The sequence below is a fragment of the Mirounga leonina genome, unplaced genomic scaffold, assembly GCF_011800145.1.
Source record: "Mirounga leonina isolate KUSES-001 unplaced genomic scaffold, KU_Mleo_1.0 Mir_357, whole genome shotgun sequence".
NCBI classification, from domain to species: domain Eukaryota; kingdom Metazoa; phylum Chordata; class Mammalia; order Carnivora; family Phocidae; genus Mirounga; species Mirounga leonina.
The window spans coordinates 5,497,688-5,510,905 of NW_023270702.1; the positions used below are offsets into that span (position 1 = coordinate 5,497,688).

General features: G+C 37.6%; 1 protein-coding gene across 4 annotated transcripts in view; it reads right to left on the minus strand.

Annotated features, from left to right (window-relative positions):
• Nucleotides 1–1,833: 1,833 nt before the first annotated feature.
• The window catches only part of TBCK (TBC1 domain containing kinase), a 227,149-nt gene continuing 215,764 nt past the window's right edge, over nucleotides 1,834–13,218 (minus strand). For all 4 annotated transcript variants that reach the window (XM_035030232.1, XM_035030235.1, XM_035030233.1 and 1 more), the window contains one exon: nucleotides 1,834–3,984. In XM_035030232.1, the coding sequence (XP_034886123.1) occupies nucleotides 3,874–3,984 (111 nt within the window). In that variant the 3' untranslated portion in view covers nucleotides 1,834–3,873. The remainder of the gene's footprint in view (nucleotides 3,985–13,218) is intronic.

Below are 13,218 nucleotides of genomic sequence, written 5' to 3' on the forward strand. Positions count from 1 at the left end.
ATATTAGAGATACTGCCTTCACTCAGTGAATTACGATTTCTATTTATTTATATATCACCACGTACCAGATAAATTGGCATTTGAAAAAATTACCTGGTTTTTTCCTATCCATATAGATTCTAAAATCCCTAAGTTAGAGATAAAATTCAATTTTACACTTAACAAGCATCTCCAGTGTAGTAGGTTGTTGAATACAAAAAGAAGTATAAATTATGGTCTTTGACCTCAAGGGGCTCATATTTTAATATGGGTCCCTAATGTGAACAGATAATTGCAAAATGATGTAGTAAGTCTATTATTAGAAGTATGAATGGAATGCTTTGGTAGTTGAGGCTTTTTTTTTTTAATTTACATTTATTTATTTATTATTTTATTTATTTATTACTATTTATATATTATTATTTTATTTACTATTGACAAATTAATGTAAAGATGTGTGTCTAAAACACATTTATAGTAATGAGACACTATTTTTATCTGTTATATGTAGAGATTGTAGCATCTTCTGTAAGAATTCATTTTTTTTTATTTATTTTTTTTTATTATGTTAATCCCCATACATTACATCATTAGTTTTAGATGAAGTGTTCCATGATTCATTGTTTGTGCATAACACCCAGTGCTCCATGCAGAATGTGCCCTCCTCAATACCCATCACCAAGCTAACCCATCTTCCCACCCCCTCCCCTCTAGAACCCTCAGTTTGTTTTTCAGAGTCCATCGTCTTAACAGATGAATGGATAAAAAAGATGTGGTATATATATACAATGGAATATTATGCAGCCATCAAAAGGAATGGGATCTTGCCATTTGCAACGACGTGGATGGAACTGGAGGGTATTATGCCGAGTGAAATAAGTCAAACAGAGAAAGACATGTATCATATCTCACTGATATGAGGAATTCTTAATTGCAGGAAACAAACTGAGGGTTGCTGGAGTGGGGGGTGGGGTGGGAGGGATGGGGTGACTGGGTGATAGACACTGGGGAGGGTATGTGCTCTGGTAAGCGCTGTGAATTGTGCAAGACTGTTGAATCTAAGATCTGTACCTCTGAAACAAATAATGCAATATATGGTAGTTGAGGCTTTTAATGCAGCATGGGGAAGACTGAAATGACTGGAGATGCTACTGGTGGAGTTTAAAGGATGTGTGTGTGTGTGTGTGTGTGTGCATCTGTGGGGCTGGTGGTGGTAGTATGGGCAATCCAGACAGGGGGAAAGAGACTGCTGACGCCAGAAACAAACAGTGCTGATAGCGACAATGTAGGAGTCAATGATATATTCCCAAGGACTTCTATAGTCATGGGTCATATAGGTTTAGGGCAACAAATAGCTGATATCAACTTTGTTGAAACTATCTGCCACCAAATATCATGTCCAGAATGTAAACATGGCAGTGATTGCATGCTCTTTCTTATTTTACTGTTGAGAATGTTAAATATTATAATTTGAATGGTTAAAAAACTCATTTAAAAAAGTAAGCCTAAATGTATCAAGTTTTAAGAAAGATCAAATGCAAAATTGTGATTGGTTGGTTACTATTATCTTCTCACACAGCTCTCCTCAATATCCTTCTCACACAGCTCTCCTCAATACCCAGGTCTTCATCTTCCCCTACTACCCTCCCAATTCATTCAAATCATATCCCCACCCCTCATCCTTCTCTGCTTTCTCAGTAAGGCAAACTTAGAACTCGGAACCACTCCTTCCAAGTGATCATCAGTACCACGTTAGAACTATGAAGTCAGATAAATCACCAAAGGTTGAAGGAAAGAACAGGAGGACTTAATAATATTTCTCTTACCATGACAGATGATGACCTCAAAATACTATTAGGGAAACGGTGGTAAAATTTTATTATTCTCAAACATTTTTTCTTTGTATATGATGTAGGGGTCACAGAATGATATAATCACTAGTTATGTCAATGTCGTACATCTAATAGGTATTTAAAACATATTTGGTGAATGACTAAATATAATTCAATTAAGCAAAACAAATAAAATGACACAGCCTCTGGGACAGCTTGCAATCTAACATGCAAGAATGAGGTTGCATACGTATCTCACATCATATATAAACATTAAATCAAAGACCTTGTGAGGGATTAATGGGGAATGACCGCTAATAGTTACAGGATTCTTTTTTGGAGAATAAAAATGTTCCGGAATTAGACAGTAGTGATGATTGCACTATTTTCTGAATATACTAAAAACCACTGAATTGTATGTTTTAAAAGGATGAATTTTATGGTATGTAAATTGTATCTCAATAAAAAAGTAGATGCAAAAAACCAAAACAAATAGCAACAATAAAACCAGAGCCAGAGAGTTGAACTGAGGCTCTTATGGAAATGTTCTACACCTAGGTAGTTCCTAACACTGAAGAGGAATATAAGTTAAAGATGAAAAACAACAACACTGTTTAGTTAAAATTGAAGATCGTCAAGAAAGGAACTATAGTTCAATAATTCTAAGATCCGTACATTTCTGAAATGGGAATGCGTCTTATAATTGATGGTATGTCCAGTTGATTTGGTTGCATTTTTTTTCTTTATGGTTCATAAAATTGTGATATGTGTGAGATTCAATGACGTACAGTACTTAATTTTTAGAATAATGTGGCAGAGGTTGCTAGTTATCTTTCAATATATGTTCTCTTCCCACACAGTAATAATAAATTTTAATAATAATGTTTAATGAATTTTTTAAATAATTAAAACTTTAAAAAATAATAATAAAATTTTTTACCTGGGTAAATGACCTCCCAGCCAAAGATTATATTCCCAGTTTTCCTTATAGCTAGGTGTAGTCACATGTCTAAGTTCTGGCTGATGGTATATAAGCAGAAGTAATATGTGCATCTTCTGGTTTGTGCCCTTAAAGAGAAAAAGCATTCTCTTCCTTCTCTTTCTTATTTGCTCCATTCCCGATTTCTTTCCTTCCCCCCCAACACCCCCTCCTCCTTCATTCCCTTCATGGAATATATGATGGTATGAGCTGAGCAGCCATCTTGATCCATGAGATAGAAACCATGTATTGAGGGTAATAAAGCAATGTGAAGATACCTCAGTTCTTGATGATTATGAAATCAGTATACTAGCCCTAGACTCATTATGCAGACTTTTATGTGAGAAATACAGTTCTAGTTTGTTTAAGTCAGTCCTATTTTGGGTTTCTCTGACATAGGAGCTTAACAAATGTTCTATCTAATGTGAATGGTTTCTGACTTTCATTTTTCTGGAAGTAAATTATTTATTACTTTTTTCAGTGGGCTAAATTCTTCTCCTAAACAAACCACACACACATACACACGCACACACGCATGCACATGATCTGTCTGGGCCAAAATAAGTTGCCAAATATAGCATTTACTTACAAGGAATATATTGAGAATAGCTTTTTGATTTTCACTATCATAGAAAGATGATTTCAACCCCCATTCAGTCTATGTTTCTAAATAATACCTTTGTTAGGACTGTCTGTTCAGTGCAATGGGAGACAGCTTTCTCAGTGCAATTGAGATTTCTTGATAATGCTAAATCTGCCTTGTCAGCTGAATTCCTCTGGCTTTGTGCTAAATCTGCCTTGTCAGCTGAATTCCTCTGGCTTTGTGTTGCACTGTGGTAAAAATACATGATCGGATTTCACTGTTATGGAAATTCTTTCAGCAATACATGTACAGTCAAGTTTGTTGGCTGGATGGTTGAACATGTGGGTTATGAGATTTAAAAAAAATGTTTCATGACAAAACTTTATGAAAATGCAACAATCTGGAAGTCTAGCTCTGTCTCAGAGTGGTGAGGCTGTGAAGAGGTAGGCTGTTGGGGGCTGATATCACTCTGTCCTTTTCACAGTCACAGTCTTGGTTCTTCATATTTGAGGAGATGGGATGGTGAGGAGACCTGTTGGCTTGATCTTATTAATGCCACCGTCTAGAATGCAGATTCTTGGATATTTCATCTTCACAAGATGAGCTGCAAACTGAAAAGAAAAAAAAGTCCAAATTTATAGAGGATATATAAAATCTGTATTTCTCCAATCCCATTTTTTTCCCCAAGCTGTGAAGGACAAAACTACTTTAATAATACTATTACTGTCACTGTTGTATCAATGAATCATTAATTGGGTTTTCAATAGAAATCAAATCACCATTTAACATGTTGACAGCTTCTTTATGCTATGGAATAAATGTGTCTCTTTACTTCTCTTTTTTTTTTTTTTTTAAGATTTTTATTTATTTATTTGAGAGAGAACACATGAGAGGGAATAGGGTCAGAGGATGAAGCAGACTCCCTGCCGAGCAGGGAGCCCGATGCGGGACTCTATCCAGGGACTCCAGGATCATGACCGGAGTCGAAGGCAGTCGCTCAACCAACTGAGCCACCCAGGCGCCCCTACTTCTCTTTTAAACTTGTTGGATTAGGCAATAAATATACATGGTAATTATTCAAACAGTACAAAAGGTATACCATGAGATGTAAATTCCTCCTACCTCTCTTCTCAGTTTCCCTCTCCAGAGGTCATTAATATTACTGTTTTTCATGTATCCTTCCAGTGATAGTTAAAACATTCTCAAATCTATATTGAACAATTTTTGTTTTAAAGATTTATTTGACAGAGAGCACAAGCAGGGGGAGCAGCAGAGGGAGAGGGAGAAGCAGGCTCTCCCCTGAGCAGGGAACCCGATGCGGGGCTCGATCCCAGGACTCCAGGATCATGACCGGAGCTGAAGGCAGATGCCCAACCAACTGAGCCACCCAGGTGCCCCTATATTGAGTAATTTTTGATATTACTGTCCATTTATTAGTTATTTCAATTCTTGTATAATGTCCCAGAGAGGGCCCATAAACTTGTAATGTGTTTCTGGAGCAACTTCAATCAACAGTTTGAGACCATAAACTTGGAATGAATTTGAAGGATTGATCTAAGAGGTCTTCTAGATGGCTAGCAAAATAGGACTTGAAAAGTTAAGAAGACATACATACACCTTCTGACTTGGCCCATGTCTGCCTATCCAGGATCACTGGTTATCTTTCTCCATTCCTTTGACCTTATGATAAAGCAGTCCTGAACTGCTTGTCAATCCCGATAGAAATGAGATCACTTTAGGATTCAGAGCATTTTGGTTGTGCAGGTTGCCCTTTGTTGGGAACATGCACCATTTCCTGCCAGTTCCTGGATTCCCTTTAGTTCCTCATCAAAACCCCCACCCCCACCCCCATCTGCCTAATTTCTACTTATTTCCCCACTCAGGCAATTTCTTCTCTACATGCTAAGTCTCCATTACAAACCCCTCTTCTTAGTCCCTAAAATTCCTTGGGCAAATCTCTGTCTTTTGCCTACCATGTTTATTTAAATTGCTCATTTAAGAGCCTGCTTCTTCTACCAAACTGTAAACTCCCCCAGGACAGTGAGCCTGCTCTGTTTCTTTTTATCCCTAGTGCCTGGCACATGGCAGGGGCTCAATATATGCTTGTTGGACTGAACTACACCAAGACATAGGACATATAACCTGGGCAAAGGATGAAGGAAAGAAGGGTTTTCTTGGACTCTGGCTTTCTGTTTCCATTCCCTCCCCTTGGTGGTATTCTCTTCCTCCTCCTTGGGTACTTATGCCTTCATGTTCTTTTCAATTACTTTGTCATAACCTGATCTCAGATCCCTCAAGAAAAAAGAATACCTGCTGACAGTGCTATTGGGAGTATTTGAAGCTTAACAGTTGGTGAAGTCTCAAGCAAGCAATCTAGACTTTATCGTTCAAAGGCTGAATGTTTTGGTCAGGATAAGTTCAAGGCCTCAACCCCAAGGATTCTGCTTTATTGATCTGGGGCTCAAGAATGTGTTTTTGTTGCGGTGGTGGTGGTTGTTTTAAACAAACACCACTAGATGATTCTACAGCAGGTAGTCCGAGTACAATATTTTGAAACATACCACCTACAGCCAACAAGATAAAGGTATCAGTAAGTAGGTGGAATAGATATCGCTTTAACAATCTTCAAAACTACTCACAGAAATGGATCTTAATACTGCTGATGCCACTGATTTTTTCCATCATTCTCTGCAGTGCCTCAATAGATTCAATGGCTATTAACATTTCAGATCCTATACACTTTTTGCCACCTGAAAGTATCTTTAATAGTAATTAATATTGAAGAAAAACAGTGCATCTGTATTTCAGAAGTTATCAAGTGAGCTAGACTGCTACTGTGAGCTGGTCTTCATGCTGTTCTTGCTTATTCCTTGGTCTGTAAGAGCAGAGGTGCTAGATTCATCTGCTCTGAGTCAAGTGCAGGCAGCACAGTCCCTGGAACCATATGATTACTGAAACATCTTTGCTTCGTTCTCCCACATGTAGCAATACAATTAACATGTAAGCCAGAACTCTGAGATAAACATACCATTATTGAAAAAAATCTTGTGGATAAGCAGTCTTAGCATTCAGTACTTTCAAAACACGTAGAAGTCAGAAAGCAAGAAAGGAAGGACTTACTACTGTACATTTAACTTAATCTCTCTGAAACTATGCTGTAGAGCTAGAAAGAGTTCCCATGGTTATTTTAAGGAGGGACATAACAACTAGGCTGCCGTTGAGCTGGAAATGGTAAAGGCAAAGCAGACAGAACAGAGCACTTTGGAACAATGAGGGTGTTGCTGTGTGGGAGGTCTAAGAAGAAAAGTAGAAGCAGAATACAAGGAGATGGCAAATGTTTTGGTGCCTTGAAAGCAAGGTTGTGCTTAAGTAAAGAAAAAGTGCCAATGTTGAGTTTTCAGGTTAGGATTGTGAGTTCTGCTCTGCTTGTGGCTGCAATTACCCGTGTTAAACAGTGGGCCTAACAGTGAAGGCATGACTGCATCTTTTCCACTCCTACCATGGCAGCGGTTCCTCTTCATTCATTAATTCATCCATCAAACATTTTAGTGAGCGCCTACTGAGAACCAGGCACTGTTTCAGTTTTTGCAGTGCTTATAGATCAGTGGAGGAGATAGTAACAAACAACATCAAGTAGTAGGGCGATTACACAAGTAGAAGTTCAGGGTACCTCTGAATATAACAGGGCTTAAGGGAGCTGTTCCCCCATCCCCATCCCTCTTTTATTGATGCCTGAAGGGAATGGGAAGCCAGATGTGATGGCCACAATTGTGCACTGGATAGTGTTCTCTGTGGCTATAGTCTTGACGGGTTAGGGAGGAAGGAAAGGGCTGTGAATGTCCAGGGGTGGTTTCCACTGTGTGAAAAAAGCCATGTCACTCACGGAGAAGACAGGTGGTGGAAAAGAGGAGAACCAGGCACGTAGAGTTCAGGGTTTCACCCATCTTTTACTCTTCATCTGGCTTTGGCAGCTTTAGGGTGTTAACATACAGGGTACTAGACTTTAGTGATTAAGGATCTAGAGTAGCCTGCAGCTGCAGCTTTGGGAGAGGCCTGACTTCAAACAGAATTCACAAACCTAGACTCACTGAGCAATATCCTTGGCAGAAGTGGCAGGATGTCATATTGGACCAGTGGTTATGGAGCCGTCAGACTCATCTCGGTGCTTTTATTAAACAGTGATACCCAGACCCACTGGAGATGAGTAATAAGTAGAATTTGGGGGGGGGATATAGCTCCCACATCAGGTTTTTTATTTGCTTGTTTGTTTTGAGGGCTCCTAGATGATTCTGTTGTGTAGCCAGCATTGAAATAATTTTACTAGATAATGGGATTTATTTGTTGGTCAGGTTTGTCTGAGATCTCAAACTGCAATTTTAATAGGTATAGTCCTGTGTGGAGAGCAAGTCACTTCGCACTAAAAAGGCTGTCATGTTTGTAGGGCTGGAATTTGTGAGACCAAGTCCCACATGGAGAGAATGGGGTTCTTCCAACTGCACAACCAGCTGAGATCTATAGGTCAACATCCCATGTGGAGCTGGCAGGATCTAGTATTTGCTGGGATAGGATTTGGGGACTCAAGATGGCAGGGGCAGCTGCATTTCTTGTGGGAAGTACTTTCATGTGGAAAAGGCAAAGCTCTTGCATTTTTGTCATTCCTCTGGTTAGTAAAATCTGGTGGTGCTTTTCATTTCTAGGGCTTAGGTAGGCACTGTCTGAAAGTGGCAGGCTCTTGTGGGTCGCACTCCATTTTGTTTTCTCTGTCTTTCATCTCAGCTTGGATTAAGAGGCTGGCACGTTTGTCCAGTGGAAGTCAAGATCTGTGATAGGAGGAGAATGAGTGGAGGAAAGGGATATATGGGTAAGATTTAAGAGAAGCAGAGAACAGGATCATGTTTTTTCTCACCAGGTGTCTTAGGTCACAGGCTTGGGTAGAACCCATAGGCAGCTAAGAAAATTTGGCTTCTGCAATATTCTGAAAGGAGCACATTGCAGGACAATTAAGTTTCTTGATGGGAAACTTTGGCCTTGTAAGTTTAAAGTTTGTATTGGGAACTGGACAATTGCCATTAATTGACTAACACTCTAGTGAAGTTCAAACGGAGGTCCTTTTCTCTCTTCCATTTTATTTGTCCATTCCTTTCCCTCCCTAAATTTGGGATACGGAAATATTACTTTTAGTTGGACACAGAACTGAATAAGGGAACTGGCAAATTATCCTGTAATGAATAGTTGTAGGAATTTCATTTTCTTAGTTTTATGGATGTGAGGCTGATGCCATATTAGTCCTATGTATCCTCTTGACCTCCTGTGATTCTGAAAATATGGTGTCCATTTAATATTTCTGGCACTGTGTGGTTGGGGCTGGACTGATACTTCACAGAAATTATGCACCTATTTCTAAGTTTGGCTGGACAACTCAACTCAGTAAGTGTGAGATGAGATAAGATAAGAAACAGAATATGGGATGATTTCTACATCTAGAGTACAGTGTGGCCTTTGGTTAAAAATAACCCAAGTGCTGTCTTGTCCTGATTATTTAAGAAATTCTCAGGTCATTAATAAATTTTGAGGTCTTGATAATTTGAAGGGGTCATCTCAGTGCTCTCAGAAACATGAGAGCTATGGCAAGGAGTACTAGGAAAAGGTAGGAATGATTTACCTAATATGTCACTGATCTTTTCCCTTGATTATATAGTCCAGTATAATTTTGAAATGTCATTTTTGTTTTAATCCTTGTTATGTTCCTTCCGTAACTGAGAAAAGTGCTCTGCCTTCTGCTAGTCTTCTGTATTTAGATATTTTATAATTAACACACTAACGTTTATTTTCCTAAAAGTACTACAGAAGTTTACTTTCTTAAATAAACTACTTAAGGGAACTCTTGTATGCTTTTAGTAGGAATGTATATTGGTTTGGCCGTATGGAAAACAGTGTGGAGGTTCCTTAAAAAACTAAAAATAGAACTACCATATGATCCAGCAATCCCACTTCTAAGTATGTATCCAATACTACGTAAGGTGTAAAACTGGTTTTCACAGTAATAGCATCTAATAACAATTAGGCAGTGGCTACCTTACACTCTTATTTGACTCACAGAAGTAAAGTCCACAGCATGGCAAAACCAAGTAGGTGAACATAATGTCAACAATCATCTTACACCTTACCATAGGCACTAGTGACAGGTAAGGAGCAGAACCGTTAATTCCAGGGTATTAATGTAGAATGTTATATACTGTAAAATGGTTAATTATGCAATAAGAAAAAAATGGGCGCATGTACATAAACAATCATTATATGGTCTAGGATTTATCAAATTAAATTAATTAAATTTATTAAATCCATGTTTATTTTTTAAGGATAGCTATCTTAATGGTATCTGGGATATTCACAATCCATACTGTGTTGTACATTAGTCTCTGAGGCTAGGAAATTTGGTAGTGTAAAGATTGTATCTTAAAAAAGCATTTTTAATAGTTTGTGTTATATAAGGGGATATATAAATAATTGTAGTTTTTTTCCTAAGTAGTTGTAGTTTTCTTGTTTTAATTTTCTATTGCCTATATAGTTTCTGTCTCCATCTCATCTCTTCCCATTCTCTCTCTCTACCTTTTTTATTAAGAAAAATGTCAAAAATATATATAAAAATAGACAAGAATGGTATAATGAGCCCCTAGGTACCCAAAACCCAGTTTCAATAATTACAATTCAGACAATTTATTTCATTTTATTTCATTTGTTCCTTCCACCCACTTCTCTTGACCACATCCATTATTTTGATGTTAATCTCATATATCATTTAGTACATAAATATGTATCTTTGAAATAAAAATCCTTAAAAAAATATAACCACAGTATCATTATCACACCTAGAAAATATTAACAATAATCCTTTAATATAATTATTTAGTAAGTGTTCAAATTTCCAATTACTTCATAAATGTCATCTTTTCATCCATTCATCCACCCATCTATCCATCTATCACCCACTTATCTATATTTACAATGTTTATTTGCATCAGGATCCAAACAAGGTTCATACATTGTGACTGAAGGATGGCTTTTAAGTCTCCTGTAATCTATATATTTGTTCTATCTCTTCATTTCTTTGCAGAAAGCCTATTCTCTCTTGCATCTACTCCAATCAGACTTTTGTCTCCATCACTCCCCTAAAATACTCTTAAAAAGGTCAGCAATAATCTCCACTTTGTCACACTGCCAAATCCAACTTTTAAGACTCAATTTGAATCTAACTTGACCCATCAGCATCATCTGACACATTTGATTATACTTTCCTCTTTTCAAAACTCTTAGCTCAGGTCATGATCTCAGGGCAGTGAGATAAAGCCCCGTGTTGGGCTCTGTGCTTAGCGGGTAGTCTGCTTGAGATTCTCTCTCTCTCCCTCTCCCTTTGCCCCTCCCCTGCTCTTGCTCTTTCTCTAAAATAAATAAACAAATCTTTTAAAAAAAGTTTCTGAAGGCCCATGATATCTCAGCATACTATAAGTCAGTGCAACTTCTATTTCATTATTTGCTTTGTTGAAATCCCAATAACAGAATTTTCCCCCCTCATATGTCAAAATGGTGTTTTCCTTCCTTCCTCTTCCACTTTCCTTTGATCTCTTGTTTTCTTTGTTGATTTCTTCTACCAATCATGTGCCCTAAAGCAACTTTTTAAAAAAAAAATTTATAGCTGGTTTATAATGGAGACAATGGATTTTTACAAGTTCCTGAAACAAATTTAAGTTATATCTTTTAATGGTTATTTGGCAATCTGTTGTTGATCCCATCACCTGGAATTTGTCTTCCATTCTGGAATAATGCATTTATAAGCTATTAAATTTAATTATAAGAAAGAAAACCCTATTTTTCTGTATTGTACAATACCAAGTGCTTATTTCATAAGTGGAAGGATTCTATGTGTATACACATCTTGTTTTAACTCACCGAATTCTAGTCTGAACCTCTAAATCCTTAATTGATGTTTTTATACTCATGTCCCATTAGCACTTCAAACTCAGTATGTCCAAAATTCATCACAGTCCCTTCAAATCTACTATCCTTTTTTTTTTTTAAAGATTTTATTTATTTATTTGACAGAGAGAGAGAACACAAGCAGGGGGAGTGGGAGAGGGAGAAGCAGGCTTCCCGTGGAGCAGGGAGCCCAATGCAGGACTCGATCCCAGGACCCTGGGATCATGACCTGAGCCAAAGGCAGACACTTAATGACTGAGCCACCCAGATGCCCCCCCAAATCTACTTTCCTAAAGGTATCAGCAACCTCTCCAAAAACCCAATCTGGAAATTTTAAGGTTATCTTTGACTTAAAAAAATTTTTTTAATTTAAATTCCATTAGCCAAGGCATAGTTTTGACTTTTGACTTTGGCTCCATGTTCATTTAGGCACAAAGCTATGTCAGTTCTCTCTGTGACTGTCTTGGATTCATTCCTTCTTTTTCATTCCTCTGCACCTACTCCATTTTAGATCCTAATTACTCTTGGATTAGTTCCTAAATGGTTCTTGTGCTTTTAGTTTTTCCTTTTCCATTTGCCTGGCACTCTGCTGCCTACCCAGAACAATATGGAGGCCCTCAGGAAATCCTGAGACCCCTAACACTATTGTGTAGAGTTTTCTGCCTAAGGGGGATTACCCTTAGGCAAGGTGACTCAAGATCTGTGGATCCTGTCCAAGGAATAGCTTGCTTCTCTATAGTCAGGAAGGACAACATATAGTACCCAAAAGTCCTTACTGAAAATTTCATTTTGATAATATTAAGTCTAAAATTTCTTTGCATTTTAAGGACAAAAGAAATTCTTCATTTTAGATTTATGCTTGCTCATTCTTTATATAAATACATGCATTTATTTACATATAAATTAAAGATTAATGAGAAGATTGTCTCTTAATGTCCTAAATAAAGTAAGAGAAGATAGTGACAGAATGTTACCAGATGCTTTGAATCATATAATAAAAGCAGTGAGGCCATTTCCCCAATGTCCTTTTGAAAGTTGCAGGGCTTTGGCTATCAGTCTCAGACAAACTCCTGTTTCCTTTTCTCCACAGCCATGAGAGCTTTGCTAAATGAGGGCTTAGAAACTATTTAGACAGCGGGAGATTGCAAACTTGAGATAAGATCAGCATAAAAGTAGAATCTGGGAAGAACCTAGCATTGGAACAGCCTGGGAATATAGAGAGAGTGAAATTCTTTAACTGGTCTCTGGTTTTTGGTGTTTAAAAATTTCTATTTTATTGGGATCAAGGGCAAAGGAGAGGGAAAACACTAAAAGTATTTTGCCAATGACTTTCTAAAATGCAGCTGTTAGTATCACTTTCCTTCTTAAAAACCTTTAATAGTGCCCCACTGCTACTGTAAACTCCTCAGTATAGCATTCAAGGCCATCTATTTCCAGACTCTTCTCCTCGCTTTCCAGCTTGTCTGTGGCTAAAATGTTCTTCAAAGAAGCTCTGTGCTTTCCAATCAGCATGTGCTAATTCCTTTGCCTGGAATGTTCCTTCCTGACTATGGCTCTCCTCCCAATAAATTTCCTTACTGAAATTCTACTCATAATTCAAGGTCTGTTATCTTCTCCCATGAAGCTTTGGGAACTCTTCATTTAACTGGAAGAAATTTCTTCCTTCTTGCTGATTTTCTAGAACTTTAATTATAAATTTCACACAGCACATATTATATTCTGCTTTGAGTTTTAATTGGTTGTATCTTCCTAACTAGATTGTAAGTTTTTTGAGGGCAAGGGACTATGTCTTTCTCCTTTCTGTTTCCTCATAATAGTTTCCATCATGTAAGCATTTAATGTTTGTTGTCTTGAATTAAACTAGTGGCTGA